We start from the raw sequence: 23,325 nt of genomic DNA, 5'->3' as shown, positions 1-23,325 counted from the left end.
ATCCCCAGGGTAACATCTCAATTACTAGGATTGGTTAATATGGCTAACATTCATTTAACATGAAAGCCCTTTTTGTTTCAACTACTGTTATTGCAACATTATTTGGATGATGAAAGATAGAAAGACCTGAGGTTCTTCTGCATTCAGGCCGAGCTCAGGGTACACCTAGGACCTTACCTACTTGCTTGGTTTCTTTCCTTTTTTAATGAACATTTCTCTTATTGTGATACAAAGATGTTGAAAACTTTATGTAAGATTTTTATCACATGCTGCTGAACTGAGGCACTCCACTGAACATAATTATTAGCATGACAGAAAATAAATCAGACTGCTTCTTAAAATGCTGACATGTATTATTTGTAAGACCTTTCCTATGAAAAGTATTTTGAGATCTAATTCCCAAACACATATAGAAGGAAAATGATAATTACTTTGAAGATGTTAAAATAATATTGTTTTCTCAGAAAACCTGAAATTCTGTTCTATACACTATTAGTTTGTGATAATTTTTAGTACGCATCAGGTCATCCCTTATTATCATGCTTCTTCCTATTCTCAGAGACATTATTGGTGGGGGATCCTTTTGTTTGTTATACTATCTAAATTGCAGGAATAGTTAATATACTAATACTAGGGGTGTATTATATATACTGATACTTGGATAAAATCTATTACAGGAGTATTATTCTTTATTATACATGCTAATATACATGCATTTTTAATTTAAAAATTTAATTAAATTTTTAATTTAATTTAAAAATTTAATTAAATTTAAATATCTTAAGACTAATAGCGATGACACATTTTTCTATTTATGTATAAGAACAAGAATAAATTCAGAAATAACAGCTAAAATTAGAAGAGAACAATTCTTCATTAATGATTCTTAATTAGGAGAAGAGGAGGTGCCACCTCCAAGGAATGAGGGGAGGGGGAGTAACATCATTTAAAAAGTATGTTTCATATACCTAATGTTTTTGCAATACAAACTATAAAAGCACAAAAATAAAGATTTGACTTTGCATGATGAACACATGATGTAATATGCAGATGATGTAGTACATAAAATATTATTAACCAATGTCACTCTAATAAATTTAATATAATTTAAAAATCCTACTGGATGTTGAGAATGCTCAGAAAATGGACTCAGAAAGCATTATAGAGAATATGAGTTAACAAGAGCGAGAAACAGTCTTATAGGATCCATAAAAAATTGTCGGAACATTACTGATATTCCTGATCTAGTTCTGTAAGATAACACCCTTGAGTAGGCTGTTAACATTTTAACATGTTCCTGCATTATCAGAATGTAAGCAAAGTTTACCAGTCGTAACTGTGTCTCCTCCTTTAAATGCTTTCTTGCTTCACTTAGTGCTTGCCCTTCTGAAGTTCTGTCTTGCTTAGGACCCTTGAAAAGGTAAATAAACAGTACATATTTAAGGATTTAAAGAATCTATACAGTTGGTTGACACCAGCACTGCTATTTATTAAGGAAAAATGATCATATCTAAGCAGGTATGACAATGAATGAACACAACAAGGAAACTGAAGATGTTTAGTAAATTAACAATTATTAAGCTGAATTTCTGGAGATTTCTTGCCATTTTGTTTAAAGACCTAAGAGAGTTTACCAAACCAAGTGGTGGCAGTCTAAAAATCTGCCTCAAAAACCAAAATAGCCTTCACTATCAGCAATGATTTGGGCCAAAGATTCAAATGGTAATATGTCCCTTTTCCAGAGATCTCACATCTGGTGTCTCCAACCATTTACAGAGATCACAGCTAAAAATAAGGTTATCAGAAAATTCTTCTGAGCAGTTACAGTTGTTTTCACACAATCCACATGTTAAAGTCAAACATGTTACTCATAGAAAACTACTTCAGTCCTTATTCAGTCTAGTTACTTACTCTTTAGGAACAATTTTAATAACTTGATATCTGGATCTTAAGTCACAGTAGGTTAGAAGCATGCGGATAAAGGAGAATGGGGAGATCTTTCTAAAGAGAGCAATACTAATAGGAGTAAGAAGTAAGAGATGCCAGTGAAATTGTAAAGGGCAGGAAAAAAAAATACAGCATAGCCATCTGGAAATATTTAAGTAAAGGTGCTAGAAGCTCTATCAATTTCAATAGTTCCCTAAAGTAGCACCATTATAATTTAGTATAGAACTGCCAATGTTGAAAATTATGATCTTCAGTCATCATGAAGGGCTAAGTGTGTTAAATTATATCCTCTACTTAAGAAGGCTTAGAATTGTATAATACAGAAAAGGTTTGTAAAATATCTATTCAGACATATATAAAAAGTTTGGTACTCTTAAAAGGTAGTTACCTAGAAAATTCATTTATATAGTAACTTTCCCAGTGGTAACAGATAAACACTTCTTACAAAACAATAACATGATCTAAAATAATAGTATATTTAATATAACAAATATAACACTTATATGCAATATAAATCGTTAGTACATAAAACAAAAAACTGAATTAGACCATTTCTTGAAGTCTCTAAACAGATGTGGATGGCACTGAAGGCAAAGAGCATCTGTGAAAGGGGCACCACCCTCCCAAAACCATCATCATTCACTCAGTTTTGCAGTCTCAGTAAAAACAGTGCGCTTGATGTATGTGAATGCGCGCTGCTTCCTAACAGTCCTCTAGAGGCTCCCCCAACAGCTAACACATTCACATGCTCTCTGGGAATATTTTATAAATCCAATAAAATTAACCTTCCGATTGGATTCCAATATGTAGGAGCTTTCCTCTTTAACTCGTTCCATTTCTTCTTGCAAGGTAATAATCCTATTGTTTGCAACTGCAAGCTGTTGATAAAATTAGAAAAATAATCTTTTATCTTTATTAACACAGGATAAGGTAATTTGTGATCTGCCAGGACATGATTTTCAGGCTTAGACATTCTTAGAAGGAAAGAAAGATATCTATAACTCCATAAAAATGTCCTTATAGGGAACTGAAGAGAAGTATTTTGAAAGTAGGTTAGATAAAAATTATCTCCTTTTGCTGCTTTTTGAATAAACTTTTTTCAGTACCAGAATGTTAAGATCATTTACCTCAAGGGTATCCTCATGGATAACTTTTATAATTATATTTAGTTACAATACTCATTTCTAAAATGTTTAAGAGGTTACCTCATGCCTTGACCCATCTTATAAACCCTCTAAAAGACTTTATATAGGTGATTTTTAAAAGAGTAAAGAAATGAACTCCTAAGTTCTCACTCTAAAAGGTGCCATTAAGCAATAAAGGGTTTTCATTTTAGCACCTAGAAAGGTAAGTAATGCTATTCGAAAAGTATTGCTAAGGGGAAACACTTAGATACTCACTCCACAGGAGAGAAAAGTAAAGTGGAAACACTTGTTCCTACTCCATATCTATTGACCTCTATTCCCCACAAAGAATCTGAAGGTGCCTGCATGAGACTGGGAAAGGAACCAAGTGGGCTCCTCTCAGCTGGGTAGGGTTCCCTTTTATTATTTCTCCACTAGCAGTAGGTACAGTTTCTGCTTGGTTCCTGTTCTGATGTGTTAAGTACAGAGGAGCTAGGGCTCAAGCATGCTTTCCAGAGGCATGTGTGAAGGCCCATTTCTCTCTCTGCTCCATTGACCTAATAAAGTGTAAAGAAGTAACTCTGGGCAAGTGGGTCTGCTCTCTAGATCTGAGTGCACCCACAGGCAGCTTCTTCCAAGATCTCAACATCAGAGAAAGTATCAGGAAATGATGACTGTACATCCAAGTGGGCTTTCTAAACCGGCTTGACCAAAAATAAAGTGGATATTTATGTATCTTCATCAGCTTAATTCTCATTTTTTTTTTATATTGGTTCAGAACTCTGGAGGGAAAAAGAAGTCTGTTTTTGTTTTTCTTTAAACTGGTCTTAAATCCAAAATAGACGGAAATGAGAAAAGGCAAGCCTCATTAGCTTTATTTGCTCTTTATAAAGCCTACACACAAAGCTTGCCCACTTCTAAAAGTTCAAAATTTTAAGACAATAAGTCTTATTGGTAAAATAAATAAGTCAATGAAGAATAAATATGTTAGTAAAATAAACCTAGGTCAGGAGGACAAATCTTGTGACTGAGAAAATGAAATTAACAACTACACTAAGTGGGTGCAATGTGTCAGGCACTGGTCTAGGCCCTTATGTATTAAATCATTTAATTCACACAAAAATCTTATTGTTTTATCATCCCCATTTTACAGATAAGCAAACCAAGGAATAGAGGTTTAAGTAACTGGCCCAGGATTAGAAAGCTAGCAAGAAAGCCAGAGCTGGGACATGAACTCAAGTAGCCTAGCTCTAGAGAGCATGCTTTGTTGCTATGCCACATTCCCTCCATATAACAGCAGTAGGATCACAATAGAAAATTTCTGTGCAGAATATTTGAAAGTCTTGGGGGATCAAATTCTAAGAGTCATATCTATAAATTAAAGTTTTAATACAATTTTAGAATCTACACTCAAAAATGAAGAACACAGAGCTGAGTAATAAGGAAGGTGTTTTAAAGTTATAATGTTTATTCTGAAGAAAAAATGATTAAATAGCATTTCCTGCCTAGTGCTTTAACTTGGTTTTATTTAAATCAAATTTATCCCATTGTATGTAAAAGAATAGTTAGAGAAGGTAAAGTCTTTGCCATTAGAAAAATTTTTTCGAGGTTTTTGTTTGTTTCTTTTTTAAATAGAAACATCTAATGTCATTAAAGAAAACAATATGCAGTTTAGCCCTTGGTAGATTAGGAAAAAATACATTAATCAGAAGTGAAACATGAAGTTATTTTTCTTTTCTTATTTTATGGACTTTTCTCTAAGAGTTTTCACATATATATTCTTATCTGATCTTCAGAGTAACTGGGATGGTAAAAGAGGAATTATAAACACCCTCATTTGCCAGCTAGAGAACTGGGCCTTTGGAGGTCAAGTGACTTGCTCATGACATGTAAGCAGCACATGACATGTAAGCAGCACGGCATGTTAAGTAGGAATTACCGGTCTTCTGACCAGTGATCTTTATGTTATCTACCCACCACTGCAAGGAGAAAATAAGGCCCATGAAGATGGGGAGCTTACCAATCTGGCAGTTATAAATCAATGTCTGGCAAAATAAATCTTTGTCTAGCTCTAGCATATTAGTAGTATCTAAAATATTTGTTGAATAAAAAAATGATAAGTATCAGGCTACATGCTAAACATTAACTCTAGGCTTGCCCAGATAAAACATTCACATGAAAGAAAGCAAGATATTTGATCAGTTTAGGGTCTATGCCTGCATAGTCTAGCTTGATAACTGAGACCCCTGAGATAAGCCAGCTGGCCATTCTTAGTCAGAACATGAGGTTATGTCCTATGTAGACATTATCTGGAAAGTCAAGTCCTTTATCTCCAAGGCTCCAGAGAAATTATTTTCTACTCATATACATTACTAAATTCTTCATATCAATCAAAGAATTTCCAGAACACTTACTTCCTCTGTCAGTTTAGTGTTGGATTTTTCTAATGCATCCACTTTTGCCTGAAGGTTGTTTACAGTAGCACTATCAAGAGAAAAAAAAACATAATGGTCTCTTTTGAGAAACAGAACAATATCTTGTACTTTCCTTTTAAACACCCATCACGCTTTTCATTCATTGTAACGTCCACAATTTTTGATAGACTTGCAAACTCTAAAATAGCTTACGAGATGCTGTGTATCTTTAAACTGCTCCATCCTTGACACTGAAATTTATATTTAATAAGCATTTTTTGAATGAAATAAAATAGCAAATATATAGTAAACTTTAAGGTTTACATATATTTCTTATATATAGTAACAACAGGCTACATGAATTAAGTGCTTGCCATACACTAAGCACTTTTCTAGATGATTTTACTTGCATTATTTCATTTACTTCTTTCAACAACCCTATCTATGCATTAGGCATCCCCAATTACAGAGGAGCATTTGAGATCTTGCTTCCCAGCATATGCTGTCTGTATGGCTCAAGTAAACTCATAAAAAAAAAAAAAAAAAAAAAAAAAGAGAAAAAGAGAAAAAGAAAAAAAGAAGGAAAAACTGAGGCATTAAAAGAGTCAATAATATTGTCATGTTTATATTTCATTGTCAGCTATAACCATATCTTTGCTTAACTAACATCTCCATAGTTCACTGTAGTCATTATTAGTTCATGGTCCCCAGAGAAAATGTACTTAAATTGTTCTTCAGTTTTCTAGCTGGAACCAAGAACACAATTTAAATTGATATTGGTATAATCAGGTCTCATTTAAATTAAAATGATTAAGAGAACGATAAACAAAATAATAATGGATATATTAATTCTAAATTGTTCAACAGTCTTTAGAACATCGATGTACTTGAAAATACCAATAAATTTTAGAGAGCTCTCCTCAGGGGAGAGGAGATTGTTTCATATTCTGGACAGCTCTAAAAACTACTTGGTAAATTAATAGTAAAGATGGTGAAGAGTGGGTAAAGTAATATTACAATTCCAATGTATAAATGAAAAATGCAAGGGCAATGAGATATGATTAATCTAAAGGTACAAAGGCAATGAATGGTTTACCCGAGGTCAGTCCTGAAATATGCAGCTGAATCTACTGAACTAAAAGGGCCACCAAATTCAACTGTATACAGCAGGTCCTTGACTAACCGCATTTTGTTCAACATCGTTTCATTATAACGTTCATGAGTTGCCATAGGAACTTAACTCTTGATTATATCAATTAGCCTATGGTAAAACTGGTTTCATTATGTCATTTTTGCTTTAAGTCACAGAACTTATCAACAATGTTAAGTAAGGACTTACTGTATTACATATTTAAGAATTCTTAATTGAATGTATTTATTTAATCACTCGAGGTATAATTATATATACTAATCTTACACTGCCTTTCACTTAAGGTTGCCAAAACATTTAACAGTCCATTTTACCACTGCCTAGCTCAGTGCCTGGCAAGCAGGAATTCTATATATGTATTTGTTGAGTATTGTCTGAATTTATTTTCATTGCTCATCAGTTTACGCTTTCCTTCTCCTGCAACAAAACCCCTAGTAAAGTAATAATAATTATTCATTATTTACTTCAGATGTCTGTTGAGTTCTTCTACATAGTTCTTCTGATCCAGAATTGCAGTAATCTGGCCATCTCTGGATGCGCGAGGTGGGGAATAAATATAAGTTAAATAACGTTAGAAATATCAAGATTTCCCACCACCTGATCTTTTCATAAAACACAGAAAAGAAATTGTGGCATAAATACACTGAATCAGAAGACAGACCTGATGTATAATCCCTGACATAACAACAAGAAATCTTGGAGGTTTCAAAGTGAAAAAAACAAAAACAAAAAACATTTCGTATATAAAAACCCCTTTTTATAGATTACACACCTCAATAACTTAGGTTATAGGTATAATGTTACAATCTATCAGAGGCATTCAAAGAATAAACATTTTCTTCTCACAATCAATAGATTTTTTAAGCTTCACTAGTATTATTTACAATAACAATTTCCCATTTGCCACAGGAATTGAATTAAGCTTGTTCTAGTGTAGTAATAGTTGTTCTCAAAGGCTATATATTTGGCTTTACACGTCATTTAAATTTCAAAATGAACGGTATAAAAGGCTTCATAAAGATCAAGTGTTTATTATTACATGAGAAAATAAAGTGTGGAAAAGGCAAGTTCACTCTTGAAAGTAACTAATCTATAAAAGGCAATAGTTAAAAAGATTTCACCTGAAGACAAATCATGGCCACATAGCTCTACAACTACTTAAAGAACAAGTGATATATCTTAGCTCAGTGTGCAAGGTTAAAAACTTCTAATTACGCTTTTGAATGCTAAATTTATATAAAGGGTAAAAAGTTTGCTTTTGATCTCTAATTTCTAAATACTACATGAATATTTTATCCAAAACTAATTATTTTGAAATAATTTTAGATTTACAAGAGTTGTAAAAGTAGTGCAGAGTTTCCATACACTCCCCCTAACATTTTATGTGACCCTATGATACAAATTTAATAGTGCAAATTTATGCAAACTTAGAATGCAGTTGTTCTCAAGAAGACTGTGTTTTCAAATACTACTTGAAGAGAGAGAGCATTGGGTTCCTCTTATAAAAATTTAGTTTTGTTTGCCCCTGAACCACATAAGCAGGAAAATCGCTTTAACTAAAAACTCTTTTAGAGTTTGGCGCACAACAATCAGACTGTTTTGGCAAGACTCTATTAAAGCCGTGTTTCAGAAATTCCTTTAGCAAATCTGTGAAAAAGCAATATTGCTGTAAACTTTAAATATGATTAAAAAAAAATTAAAGACAAAGAAACCTAATTTTTTTTGTACATACCCTTCACTACCTTTACTGCTATTCCCATCCTTGAGATACATTGAAAAGTCTATAACTCCAACCTATAAAAGAGAATTTTCAGAATAAAAAGTTACATACTTTTTTCAAGGCATAATACAATGTCTCTTTCTAGGCACTCAAAATGCTTAATATAGTCATGACAATTACTAGAAATTTTTGGTGAAATTTAATGTTTTACTATAATCAAGAATTGACAAGTGTTGTAAGTAAAGAATCAAGATTAAGTCAATAGGACTAGAAAATCAGATTAGAGTCAACAGAATACAAATTTAAGGTTTAATGTTTCTCTTTTGCTTATTTAAAGTATTCTGCTACTGAACCTCTAGTTACTCTTATAACTTTTTGAAAATTATAATTACAAAACAACATACCTTTATAGAAGTTTCAGAAATTACAGATAAACAGAAAAGATACAAAACATCCATCATCCCAACCACCTGAAGACAGCCACTGTGACACTTAGCTATCTATTCTCCCAAACTTTCATTGATGAATATTTAAACTTTTCAAGATTGCTATTTTATCATTCAGCTTATTTTTTTTTAAATCTACATCAGAATATCATATTTCCTTTTCCATTTTTTCAGAGTAAAAAGTAACAAAAATAATCATAGTACTTCATACATAATAGGTGAGAAATAGTTACAGTAAAAGCACTAGCTTTATTTATTGGATAATGAATATGTGCCAGGCCCTGTTCTAAATGCATTACATGTATGAGCTCCTTTTTTATTCCTCACAATAACCCCATGAAATAGATTGAGATAGTCTTTTGTATCCCCATATTACAGATAAGGAATCTGAAGCATCAAGAAACTAAGTAACTATAAAATATATGTGGCTAGAAAACGAAGAAGCTAGAATCTTAAACAGTTTTGCTTCAGAGCATTCACTGTTAACTACCATGATATACTTTCTTGCTCGCTTGCTCACTCACTCCCTTGCTTGGTCCCTCCCCCCAACCCACTCTCTCTCTCTCCATTAAAATGTGCTTTTATTTATTTATTTATATTAAATTTATTGGAGTGACACTGGTTAATTAAATTGTATACGTTTTGAGTGTACAAATCTATAATACATCATCTGTATACTGTACTGTGTGTTCACCACCCAAAGTTAAATTTCTTTCTGTCACCATATATTGACCTCCTACCCCCTTACATACCTCCCCCTAATACTGGCTTTCAGTATTCAGCCTGTGTATATATTTTAGCCTGTGAAAATATTTTTAACATGGATCACAGTTAAGATAAGAATTTGAAAAACATTCATAATGCATAAATGAGCCAAAATGGAAGGTAAAACAAACTGATTTTTTATATTCACATCAAGAGTAATGAAAATTCTATTTATGATTTACAGAATTTCTCCTAATTTGGTTGGTATAATCTGATAAATCCAGCTTCCAAGAAAACAGAACTCCGAGTGACATACTTGGTAACTGAGTATCTTTCTCATACCTGAGAATCCAAATCTTCTCCTTTCATACAGAAATTGGCATCAATGACATTCAGACCCACCAACAGACCAGCAATTATGGCTCCTTCTTCTTCCATCATGAGTGCATTTGGTTCATAGAATTCGCTGTAAGAGAAATCCATGGAATGCTCTATTGTAAGAAAATCTCAAGAATCAATGTTGTAATCATGAGACAAGGAGAAAAATGCTTGCCTCATGGTTGAAATCAGTCATCTAGGATAACAATGACAAAGAATACAAAAAGGATGGTTTGGATACTTTATTTAGATTATAAGCACACGAATAGACTCTAGATAATAAACAGTTCAGCTGAAAGAAAAGTATTTTCATTAAAGTGAATATTCATGCTTTTCCCACATATACGTATTGTGAACAGAAGTTCTTCACTTTAATGTAGACCAATTAATCCATTTTTTTACTTTACAGATTTTTATCCTGATTTAAGAAATTTCTGACTTATTGAACTTGGGCAAATGCTAAGGTATCAAAAGCCCTTCCTGTTTTCTGGAGGTGTTATGTTTTGGACTGTCCTATAAAGGACTAGATATTATACCACAGTGACGGACTGCATACACGTAATACTAAATACACCTATTCTTGAGTGTTTGTGAGCTATCAGTTGAACTCCGTAAACTTGTTATGAATCAACTGTTTCTGATCTACACTGGGAAATTTATATGATTCAACCTTATGTCATGTAGAAAAGAACAAAATTTAACAAGATGACCATACCTGAGAAGCTCCTTCTTATTGATCAAAGCTTTCATATATTCTGAAAGTTTCTTTTGCATTAAGGCCAATCGAAGCCAGGCTCTTCCTCTGCCTACTGGTGTCCTACAAAAACACAGAAACCAAACAACTAAAAGTAGCAGAAATAGGGGCCGCAGTGGAACAGATTCACTTACTCTTACTAATGGTGCCCCAGCTGGACATGTATACTGAGGTGCTCCTCACAATTTCTCCCACCACATTCTCACATGAGGAATTCTGTATGGGCTAGAGGACCCCCCGAGGATATGTTTGGAACAAATGCTCTGTTGAAGAAGTAACACCTTAATGAGACTATAATTTGAAGGCAAGACTTCTGGAAGGCTCAACTGAAAATGTTCCATCATATTAGTATTAGTAAATCCTCATAAATGTAGTATGGATCATAAAATACCCAAATAATAATAGTGTGGACACAGGCCACTTAAAACTCTACAATTAAACCAATCTAATTTGGGAATGTGATCACCACTCCTTTTTAACTTCTAAGGCAGGTTCCAGGTGTCAGTTCCTGAGGTTCACTTGACAACTGTTTTAATCTTGGTTCTCAAATTCCATCGAACACATTCTTTTTCTTAAATCAAGTCCAGCATGCCATCTCCCCTAACCTACTTTCTTGAAATTCACTGATTCCCACAAGTGATTTTAAAAAATAAAGAAATGTTTGGTATTTTAACATAAAGACAACCTCTCTCAGATTAATAATTATCCCTCATGAGCATATTTCTCTTAATATTCTACATAACAGTGCCTATTCATAACAACAGTATGCATTCGGAATTGTTATGAAATCAGTTATTATGGTCATCATTGTCTTAGTTCCCTCTTCAAGGAGACAGTTAATAAAAATGTTTTCTTTAACCAAATTCAATCTGAAACTTACTTAAGTCCTGGAAGATCTTTAACACTTGCTGTTATCTCTGCAGCTTCTGGAACAAGTTTTTCTACCAGTTCTAGGGGCCCCCAGAAGGATTTATTCTGTCCAAGAAAAGTTTTCTTAGCTAAAGAGATAAAAACAAAGCAGTATTTTTTAATGTTTTTTACAACATAAACATGCCCTCTGCCCACCCCCCACAAACAAAAAACTTTCTCCCATCTATTCAATGCTCTTTTCAGAAAACGAATTCTAGATTATCAGATATTTCTAAAATTATTCATGCTTTCAGAATACGTAACATTTTATGAAAATAAAAAATCCCTGCTTTCCCAAGACGTGGCCCTTCCTCTTACAGGAAGACTTTGTAAACTAGCCCTATAAAATAACGAAACATTTGAACAATACAGCAGCACTTAAAGCTGTGTGGCGCTAGTGAAGAAAACAGTCCAATGGAAAAAAATATGTAATCCAGAAACGGGCTATCAAATAATGGAGAGAGAGAAGGAAAAGAAGCAAAGGTGAAGAAGACCAGGTTCAGAACTCAAAAGCTTATGGTTAAGTGAGAAGGGCATGGAAACAAGAGTGAGGAGGTCAAAGTTCTAACACTTGCTCTGTCCCCACTCACTATGTGATCGTGGGAAAGTCACGTCCCATTCTAGGCCTATTTCCAGCCTGTCAAACAGAACTGCCATATTGGACTTATAATTACATACTTGTAATACCTAATTACAAGTATATCTAATACTTTAGACTCCATTAATATGGTGTTTTTCTAAGTCCTATAAGTCCTCTAAGTCAACCATATTCCTGCACCCATATAGGTAGCATTCTAAGGGATTAATATTAATCCTAGCCTTTTATTCTTTGGCTCTACAAAAAATGCTTTTCTTCTTGAGCATGCATTGTCAGGAAACAGCTGAATGCACATTTGCATTTTCAGGTCAAGTCCTACCTTTCAATCCATGTTTCAGGCAATGCTCCATCACCACGAAGAACTGCTGGAGAGGTGCGTAGTCAGAGTCCAGAGTTCTCCCCAAGTTCAGAGCTGATTCGATCAAGCCCTTGATACTCAGCTTGGCCATGTTCATCAGGTTCATGCGTTCGTTAGCCATGAGATAATTAGGATCTGCATCCAAAGGGGAAGAGGATGATGCCTGGTTACTGGAAATAGTGCATTTTAAAAATCAGTATAATTTCTCTGTGTTGACATTTGAATTAATGGTGCAAAAGCAATGGTGGGTAAGACAGTTGGTGTCTTGGCAAAAATCAAGGCAGTGGCACCAAATTATACTATTAGTTGTCATCTTCTCCGCCATGTACTTGTTAGGAAAAAAAAGATGTCAGTTTCCCTTAAGAATATCCTTGATGAAACAGTAAAAATTTTTTATTTTATTAAATTTTAAGCTTTGAGTACAGTCTTTTTAATATTTTCACCACCACCTCTGCCACCACCCTAACCTGGGCGCTCATAGTAGCTCACTATTGTACAACCCTCACACTAGTTTGCTTCTACCCATGCTCGGCCCCTCTTATTCTCTACAGTTTGTGAAGTGCTCTAAAAAATAAACTGATGTAGAAAAAAAGGATAAAGTACTTGAACTTTGTTCCAAATATACTATTTGCATTATTATTGGTACTCATGCTAATTAACATCATTATTTAAAGCATTAAATGAACTAAAAATATTAGCATTATTAGTAGAATGCAGTATTAGAACTTAATCACCTCCCTAATATTTTTTTTCAACTCCCAAATTTTTTAAGATTTAGAATACTGTGTGTGGTTCTCATCAACCAGACAAATTATTTAAGGAAAGGGACTAAGTACCATATTTTATTTGACAGAATTCAGAGTAATCTAGACACTTATTACCTTCATTTACTGGTGTGTACCCTGTATCAGATACTGTGAGCTGCTTCTTACAATTATGATCTCAATTATTCCTTACAACATGCTAGAAGACAATTACCAACAGCTCCAATTCTCAAGGAAGGAAAATGAGGGTTACAGAATAAAGTAGCTGGGCCCTGGGCACAGCTAGTAATACACAATAGAGCCAGGGTCTAGATCCTATTTCTTCAGCTCCAAACCCTGTGCTCATGACCACTATAATCCACATACAAATGAATCAATGACTCCAAATAATGTTTATCCTTCCCTCCCACTGACCATTCTTTTACATGATTATCTTATTTAATTCTTGTGACTCTATCATTTAAGTACTGCTCCTTCTTTTTGGGTGGTAAAGCAGCCCCATAACAGTTAAGTTCATAAGTGACAGAATTTGGACCTGGATCTGACATCAAAGTTAATGCTTTTTCCACTATATATGAGCATCTTCCTAAACATCAAATACGTCAAATTTCTAAAGAAACTGAAAAAGGCCTAGAGATCTATGAATTATTTTACCTCTTCTTAGGAAGACTAAAAGTACTAATAAAACTATGCCCCAATACAAACAAGCCACAACACAAACCAGATATTATTTTATTCAAATTGCCCCAAGTAATTTTCTTCACGTTTTTCATTTATATCTACTTTCACAGTTAAATGAGCAGAATCGAATAGCCAAATTCAAAGCTAATCTTCTCCATTAAGTTTAAGAACTTGTAGGTTTACAGTTCCAAATTTACAAATCTTGGTTTGTTGTAGTATTCTCTGAGGTAATATTTTTACAGAATAATTTACTATAAAAGTCAGAATTGACAGACATTGCCATTCATTTTTTCTTGAACACCAACATATTTTAGAGCCATGTCTCAAATGTGGCTCTCTTTGTTCAAGGTAGATCAACTTGTCAAGATTAGAATAAGCTCACAGGGGACACAGAAAAAACAAACCAAAAACAAAAACTAATCCCTCTCCCCCAAATAACAGCAGTGAAGAACTTCATCAGATATTAATTTCCAACTTTGTTACCAGCATTTATGGTAGTGTTTCTGACCTCTCATAATCACTGGGGGAAAAAAAAACAGGACAGAGGAGTGTGGGTATGCATGAATGTGGACAGTTACTGAATTCTCCATTTAACGCCTCCCAACAGATGTCAAGAAAATGTGGTTGAAGTTGGATAACTGGCTGCCAGAAAGGAACCAATCCCTCTGCCTCAAGCCTATAGATCATTAATTCAGGGATCTAATAACAAAATTAAACAATGCTGCTAGTCAAACCATATAACGCGATTTCAACCTAGGGAAAACCTGTCACATAGGGAGAGCTGGATTTGAAGTATGTACAAAACACCTCGCTTTAAGATATTTTTCCAGAAGTGGATTTACAAGAGCTCTTCTATATTGCCTCATCTCCTTGTAATTAGTAGCAGAAACATTCCAGATATCTGGTTGGAGTCTGGGGTGCATAAACTACAGAAAGATGGAACTAACACCCAGGGAAATTAAATACCAAATACGTTGAAGTCCATTAGTATGGTTCTATAACATATTTGAAGTAACCTACATCAAACACAAACAAGCCACATATTCTTTACAAATCATTACTCTCTACTCCAGCACTACTGACCTTTTGGGACAGATAAGTTTTTGTGGTGTGGCTGTTCTGTGAATTAAGTTTAGCAGCAACCCAGGCCTTTACCCATTAGATGTCAGCAGCACCCTTCAATGATGACAACCAAAAATGTCTCCAGATCTCCAGATATTGTTAAATGTCCCCTGGGAGACAAAAATCAGGCTCCTTCCCCTTCGAGAAGTATGACTCTAAACAAATTTTACAAAATCAAACAAAAATCAGGCTAACTTGACAATTCTGACAAAAATCAGGCTAACTTGACAATTTTGTAAACAAATTTTACAAAATCAAACAAAAATCAGGCTAACTTGACAATCAGGCTAACTTGACAAATTTTACAAAATCAAACAAAAATCAGGCTAACTTGACAAAAGAGCACAAAAGAATTTACTGCTCATTAACTGTTTAATTAATGCATAAGTTAAAATGATTATTTATATTAATATTAGTTATATATTGATTGTTATTATATATTAACACTTACAATATGCATGTTATTAACATTTTTGTATTGAATAGTATACAAGAGTATGATCATTAGAAATAATTTTAATTGTTTTCTGGTTAGTACTATATTAACCTACTAAAAATAATTAGTACTAAAAATTAATTTTTTTCCATTTTGTAATAATGGTTACTAGTTATGAATACTAAATCATTAATTTGTCACAGAATAAGAAATTTTGTATTGAATCAATTTGTTTTCAGGTATAAAATGATTTTGTAAAACTAATATATGCTGTTAAAAAGGGCTACAACAACCAGATGAGAGCACGAAGGGACTTCTGAGGAGCCAATAGTTTTTTGATGTGGGTATTAGTTACATGAAATTGTTGAATGTGTGGAAATCCACTGAACTTAATACTTATGCAATCTTTTCTGTATATTTTATATGCTTAACTATAAAATTTAAGTAAAACTGTTATATAGGCCAGAAAATGGTTTTTAAAAATGCATGACTTTCATAATGTGATTAGTCATGCTTTTTCTATGATAAAAATTATTAAAGTTTAAATCCTTCACAATGCTAATATTTAACACTCTTATCCCCAAACTGAACTTTGTTTGGTTCGTTCGTTTGTTCGTTCGTTCATTCAATCATTCATTTTTTTCAATACTGAACATCTACTGGGTGTTAGATACTGTATTTAATATTGGGAATCCATAGTTAAAAGACCTAGTTCTGATATCAAAGCATTTATAATTTATCAAACTTGAGTTATATAGAAGTCTGGAGAATGAAACAGGTAGCTTAAAGAGAACACTTGAAATTTCAGGACATTTATCATCTTTGACAAAGGTCAGTTTTATTCCGGAATAAATTTTTATATTAAACCAAATATAGTACCCATTTTATGGAATCAAATGTAATTTTATATCTTTTTAAAGGCTAAGACAGTAGATGTGATATTAATGTAGGTTACCAGGCAGGCTGTAAGTCCAATAAAATTTCTTCATCCATTGGTGTACTTTGAAAAAGTGTGAAAAACACTGCAAACACAAAGCAATAAGAACACTAAAAAAGGTATAATCAGGACACTATGCGGCTATGCAGAGAGGAAAGCTACTTGACCTGGCATGTATGTGTATATAAGTTATCAGAGGATGAAGTTTTCTTTTTTAAACTTATAAAATATGTTTATTCACTCTATAGCATTTTAAGGAAATTAAGAAGTATCCATTAACATAGTTATTACTTAACATTGCACTGAGGGTGGCAGACAAATATAATTAGAGAAGAAACTGGAGACATATTAAGTATGAAAGAGTGAATCAAATATTACTGCTCTCATACAATCTGATTTTACACCTAGAAAATTAGACCAAATAAACTAAAATCTATACAGACATAATAATTCACAGAGGTAGCAGAGTATAAAATTAATATACAGAAATCAATAGGTGCCATATATTTTGGTAACAGGAGATGAAACTTTTGAGTTAAAACTTAAAAGACAAAAAGAAATTAGGCAAGGAAGGGGAAAGAGTAGAGCTGTGAGGTGGATGAAAGGCAGAGCTTGTATAAAGGCACAGAACTATGAAAGAATATGGCTTACTAAGAAAAATAAAACAAAAATGCCAGAAGTTTATGATGCACGTGAGCAAATGTTGTGAGATAAGGGAAACAGGTGAGGAAGAGATTGCTAAGGACCTAGTTTAACGAGTATGGATTGTGCCTTAAGTCGGTAAAGATTTGAATGTGAAGTGTGATGTCACAGATTTCAATTTTAAAGAAGTATTTTAGTAGTCTTGTGGAAAACATATTAGAAAGGTGTAAGAACTCAAAGCTGAGGAACACGTAAGGGTCTACTGCAATAGTTGAGGAGAGAAATAATAAGGGATGGAACCAGAGCAGTATGTGCTGTGTAGAGAAGAATGTCAGGATTTAAGGACTTGATGACCACCTGGATGTGAGGGAAGAAGGAGAAAAGAGTGGAGAGTAACTTCCACATTTCTAGTTTTGGCGATTAGATTGACGGTGGTGCAAATTACCTTGGTGGGAACACAGCAGGGGTAGTGGACTAAGGAAACTTTGTAGAAATGACTATAGTTACAATAATAAACTATACTAATTGGTTTTCAAATCAAAGTTCTTCTAAGAGTGTGTGGGTCTTCATTATATCTCTTGAAGACTGTTAATTTCCACATGAGGAAATTTTAATAAACTTTACAGAGTCACATGGCTCATTTAGTTCATGCTGGTAACAGAAGTCAACCCAAAGGCATATAGTGAACAGTGACAGTGAGCCACGCAGACATGCAAACCGATCATCTGACCAAGACTCCATTTTATCTCTTTATAGTGCAATCAATAACTAATGTCCATTTCAAATCTTGAAGTGTTTTATGAATAACTGAGGGAAAAGTTATATTTAACATTATGTTAATATTAAGTATGTTTCATTGTACCCAATTCTTGGTAAAGTGGGAATAATTCATATGTAGCAAAATAGCAGTTAATCTTCAGAATTTCCTGGTTTTTGATGGATCAAAACTTTTATATGAGAAACAAAACAGTCATCATACAGAGATTTTCCAACGATATCTAAGGGTATTAATATGACATTAAAAATGACGAAAGACAAAGAAAGGAAAGCTTACTCCATGTTCAGAATGACTGGAGACCAACAATTCCTAATAAATCTACATTGAACTTTTGCTATAATAGTTCTTAGAGTATAAAATCAAGCATAAAATGGGTTGTCCTTGATAGTGGAAGAAATTAATCTAAGTACTAAAAAGATCTCGTAATAAAACACCATTTAGTCTGATGACACTTATTTGTACAAGAGAATCAGGAACTTTTACTCAATTTTCATTTAAAAATAATCAATAGTCTTAAAAATCCTTAGATTATGAGATCCAGAATGTATAAATAACTCTTACAACTCAAGACAAATAACCCAGTAAAAAAGAATGGGTGATGGAAATGTTAGGGTTTATTATGCTACTATGCTAAAAAAATTCCCTAATTAAAAATAATAAAAGAGGTTCTGCTTTCTCTTGCTTCAGGTTAAAGTTTAACTGCTAGTCTCCAATAAGAATCTAGTGTTATTTTCTTCTACTTCTGAACATTAATGATAATAATAATAACAATCCCTTTTAACTGGCATGAGCATTGAAATCGGTGAGCTTATTTGAAGATTTAATGTTCCACATTCTTTTATATACTCTTACTTATTCTTGGTCAAGTGTGAAATAATATAATCTCTCAATCTCTCCCTCTCCACCCGCCTCCCTCTTTCTTTTCTTCTCTTTTCTCTCTCGTCTTCCCTCTCCCCTCTCTCTCCTCTCACTTCCCTCTCTCACTCTCCTCTCTCTCTCATGACTTCTAGAAAGCCCCTAAAGATGGGGGCTGGTAGCCACGTGATTAGAGGGTTGGTAACTTCAGCCAAGCCCCCATGATCCCAACTCCAGGGAGGGAAGAGCTGGAGATGGAGTTCAATTGTCAATGGCTATGATTTAATCAATCTTGCCTACATAATGAAGCCTCTAGAAAAATCCTAACCAAAAGGGCTGAGAACTTCTAGATTAGTGGACCCACTGGGGTGCTGGGAGGGGAACACGCCCTGAGAAGGCATGGAAGCTCAGTGCCCCTTCCCACATACTTTGCCTATGCATCTCTTCCATCTGGCTGTTCCTGAGTTGTACTCTTTTGTAACACACCAGTAATCTAGTAAGTAAAATCTCTTCCTGAGTTCTGTGAGCTATAATGGCTAATTATCAAATCTGAGGTGTGGGTCACAGAAACCTCTGATTTACAGCTGGTTGGTCAGAAGCACAGGTGACTACGTGGACTTGAGAAAAGCATCTGAATTAAAGAGTATCTTGTAGGACTGAGCCTTAACCTGCGGAGGAGTCTGCACTAACCCCACGCAGACAGTGTCAGAATTGAATTGGTGTTGAAGAATTGGTTGGTAGGGGAAAACTGCCACACATTTAGTGTCAGAAGTATTTTGAGTAGTAGAGGGAAAAAAGTGTTTTTCTTTTAGGAATCCATTTCTCTAATCTTTAAAAGATGTCCATTTATAATCCAAGCTTGTCCAAAAGAGTTCCCTATGAAACCACATTGCTTTCTCCTTCATTGAGGTCCCATATTATAATATCAATTTTAGTTGGGGAAAGTTTCTCAAACTTCTTCTGGTACCTTTTCCTCAAGAATACCACATCACAGAAGAATACCTAGAGGATGTCTGGGAACACTTGGAAGTTAAGACAGCAGTCAATCTTTGTTCTGATGCAACATAAGACATTTAGATGAAAAGTACAAATCCAAGAGTTCCTTGCTTTGCTCAATTCCACAGAAATAATTTAAATGTTAAGGGCAACACTGAACCTAGAACTCTGATCTAGAAAAGTTAGATCTTTTTGTCTCTCTCATATTCCCTGAGAGACACTGGGGGAATTCCTCATTTCCTTATATCTCACCAGTAGAACATTGGGAGAGACAATATTCCTTGGACCTCCACGCTACTACAGGTGTTTACTGGGTTGTATCAACACTGCAAGGCCCTGACCACTCTTACCCAGCCCATTTCTCACGGTTGTTTATGTAGCTAAAACTGTGAAAGATGAGACTTTCCTACTGTTTCCTATAAAAACATAGATTCCTCAAACTCAGTGTTCCTCAGATGTAACACAAACTACCCATCAGATGTGGAGCATCCTGCCGAATCACACAGTGTCTCCCAGGTGGGTCTCCCAGGTGCAAAAGGAACTGACACAAAGCTGTTGATGCACAGGCTGCTTGCAGAGTCAGGAGTGATAAAGTCCTGTCTCTGACCTAGGAGTCTTGCGTCTTTTGCCAGTATTCAAGAAACAGTAACAGCTTAATTTTTTAGCTTATAAGTAGGATAAACCTCACACATGACAAAAAACAAACAGACAAAACACACAAAACCAAGAATAATCTCTACTCTTAGTTTAAATTCCTGGAATATTGTACACTAGTGCTCCAAATGAGACAACACCAAAATTAGTATGAATAAAAGCATGACAAATTTCAGTGTAGAACTTGAGGCAGACCCTAAATGTAAAGTCAGAAAACATGGAAGAAAGTATTCCAAAAGAGGAGAATGGGCATGTAAAGTGAGGTGAAATAGGAATGGAATGAGGAGTTTTTCCTGGGGAGAACTGGAAAACACAGGGAGGTTAGAGTCAGATGACAAGTCTCTAAAACTAGACTTGTATATTCATGAGACAGGCAGTGGGAACCACTGTAGGTTTTGAGCAGGGAAACAGTATGACTACAACTTTGTATGGGGATGATTAGTCTGGGAGGATTATGCAGCTTGGCAACTACTAATCCAGTATCCATTTCTATAGTTTTGTCATTTCAAGAATGTTATATAAATGGAATCATATAGTATGTAACATTTTTAATTGGCTTTCTTTCACTCAGCATAATTCTTTAAATATTCATTCAGGGTGCTGTGTGTATCAACAGTTCCTTTTTAATAGCTCAGAAGTCTTCCACTGAGAAATATCTTACTCTGTAGGCCTCACTTTCTTCATCTATAACATAATAATAGCATTTTGAAGATTAAAAAAGTTCACATATGTTAACTATTTAGAAATGCTTGGGATATACTAAGAACAAAAATTGTGAGTTATTAAAGTATTATGGTCTTTCATAAATGTAAGTATTGCAAGTATTATTTTATTTAATTTAAAATAAACCTTTATTGAATGACTATATAGCAGAGTGCTAGATGCTAAGAAAAATCTGTGATATGTTCCTTCCATTTTTCCAAATGATGGACATCAAATCTGAACAGCCCCGCCCCTGCCCCCGCCCCACCCAAATAGTTCAAGGAATCAGTAAGCGATCTTGATCAGGTAATATTTGACAAGCTATATTATTTCCCTAGTTCAAGTAATGTCCCAACCATTTCAATGCTCAGAAAGATGTGTAATTATCTGGGCAACTGTTAATTTATAGAATCTGTTCGAAAGACTTGTAATGAGTACAGAAAGCAATTCAAAATGTATTGAGAAACTAAAGACAGTAAACTACATGCTTTTTATTATTTAATTTAATCTTCATAATTTTCTAGTGAGTTTCAAAACTTGTAGACACAAATTAATAGCATATAATGAGATGAGATGTGAGATAATTGATCAAGCATGATAAATTAACTGTAAGCATGATACTATTCCATTCTAAGAAGCCACTTCACATTTTATTAGGAGCTACAGACACACTGAATGTAAAACCAACCATCACTATAAGAAATTAGTTCACCAAAAGACCTTCGATCTTGCCAACATTAAAGCAAAAACAAAACTCTCAAAGCTATCAGATCAAATCTGCAACCTCCTAGAGTTTGTTGTTTTAAAAAGCAATTTTTCAGGAGACTGGAAGCCAGTGTGAACATTTTATTCATTAAAAAGCAAATTGTTATAACATATCCATAAGAACAAATACATAGAATTGAAACTCAGCAGTGAAGATCTCCTGAAAAGATCTGAGCCTCATACACCATCAGCTTCCCCAGAGTCTGTAACTAGGATTCTCCTCAGACCCTGAGCTGCTATGTGTGTTATGTGTAGATAATGCTCCATAACTCATATTTATTACTGCTACAAGTACTCATTTACAAAAATGCAAAGTTATATAATACAGTAAAATGCTGGATTACATATAACTGAAATGAAACAAGTAGAAAATGATATAAAAAAAAGACAAAGATGAAATGACTCAAAAAAGTTAACAAGCCATTTTCCTTCTCTCATTCTGATTAACAACAACAACAACAACAACAACAAAACTACATTCTGGAAAGATTATTCTGTAAACAGGTTCTCAGCCAACATTATCTTATACTACTTGACTGGTAATCTACTAAAATACCGAAGTATTGATACAATTCACATCTTCTGGATTTTTTATGTGCTAGTTACAGTTTATCTTATCTCCCTTTTTGATTTCACCCATAATAATTATTTACAAAAATTTCAGCAAAAACAAAATGAAAAAGGCTGACTCTCCCAGTAGGATTGATTCTTGCAGTAATACTTTGTATTTAAAAATGGAATTTTGCCAGGTTGAATTGTAGGAAAAAATTCCTTAAGAAGGGCAGAGATTTGTTAGCTTTTATGTAGCATTTTTCTAGTCAATTAAAGAAATCGAAACCTTAAATCTGTCTGGCGCCTGGTAACTAATAATAATAGTAGCTAACATAATAATAAACACTACTTACTGAATGAATCAACACCATCCTTTTTTTTTTCTTGTCTATGAACTGTCAATCAACTGGTAATACTGATTTGTTTTTTCATTGAATTACACATAACTAGTTGTATGAAGAGCAGAATCAAAGAAGTACTAAAAAGACAGTTTCATTCATTATAGGGCAGGAGATGAAACACAGGATAATTTACTCATTCAAAATGAAGTGCTAAAGAAGAAATTATTCGGCATTGCTGGAGAGAGAAAACTGCCTTAGTTTTTCTAGAGTGACCATCCCAGGTCTGATTTGGATACCAAGAAATTTAAGACAATCTCTGCTCTCCAGGATTTTGTACTTTAACTGGGAAGATAAACACACAAGAATTAGAGAACAAGTAAAAGCCTTAATCTCCAAGTTCTTCAGGACTTGAGTGAATGGAGAAATGACCGCCAAAAAGCTGTCAAGGTGTACCTCCTGGAGCTCTCATCTACAGTGAAGGGTGGTGCTGGTGGCCCAGGGGAAGGGAGGAAGGGAGTAAATGCTCTGAGTGGGATGTTACAGGAACAAGGCAGGAAAGGAGGCTGCAGGCAGCTGGTGTTGTCAGTGAAAAGGCCA

The 23,325-nt window shown here is 34.2% G+C and overlaps 1 protein-coding gene across 9 annotated transcripts in view; it reads right to left on the bottom strand.

Moving 5' to 3' along the window:
* RUFY3 (RUN and FYVE domain containing 3) overlaps positions 1-23,325 on the bottom strand; it is a 68,104-nt gene that overhangs the window by 15,020 nt on the left and 29,759 nt on the right. For all 9 annotated transcript variants that reach the window (XR_005649149.1, XR_005649150.1, XM_039845378.1 and 6 more), the window contains exons 2-10: positions 12,465-12,638; positions 11,519-11,636; positions 10,600-10,701; positions 9,849-9,972; positions 8,368-8,429; positions 7,100-7,165; positions 5,486-5,555; positions 2,733-2,825; positions 1,328-1,411 (exon numbers count right to left, since the gene is read on the bottom strand). Coding sequence is in view for 7 of the 9 variants with exons in the window: in XM_039845378.1 (XP_039701312.1) it covers positions 1,328-1,411; positions 2,733-2,825; positions 5,486-5,555; positions 7,100-7,165; positions 8,368-8,429; positions 9,849-9,972; positions 10,600-10,701; positions 11,519-11,636; positions 12,465-12,638 (893 nt within the window). In the remaining 2 variants the exon portion in view is untranslated. The remainder of the gene's footprint in view (positions 1-1,327; positions 1,412-2,732; positions 2,826-5,485; positions 5,556-7,099; positions 7,166-8,367; positions 8,430-9,848; positions 9,973-10,599; positions 10,702-11,518; positions 11,637-12,464; positions 12,639-23,325) is intronic.

The sequence above is a fragment of the Pteropus medius genome, unplaced genomic scaffold (genome assembly GCF_902729225.1).
Source record: "Pteropus medius unplaced genomic scaffold, Ma_sr-lr_union100, whole genome shotgun sequence".
NCBI classification, from domain to species: Eukaryota; Metazoa; Chordata; class Mammalia; order Chiroptera; family Pteropodidae; genus Pteropus; species Pteropus medius.
The sequence above is the reverse complement of the archived record's forward strand: the minus strand, read 5'-3'. Positions and strand labels throughout refer to the sequence as shown.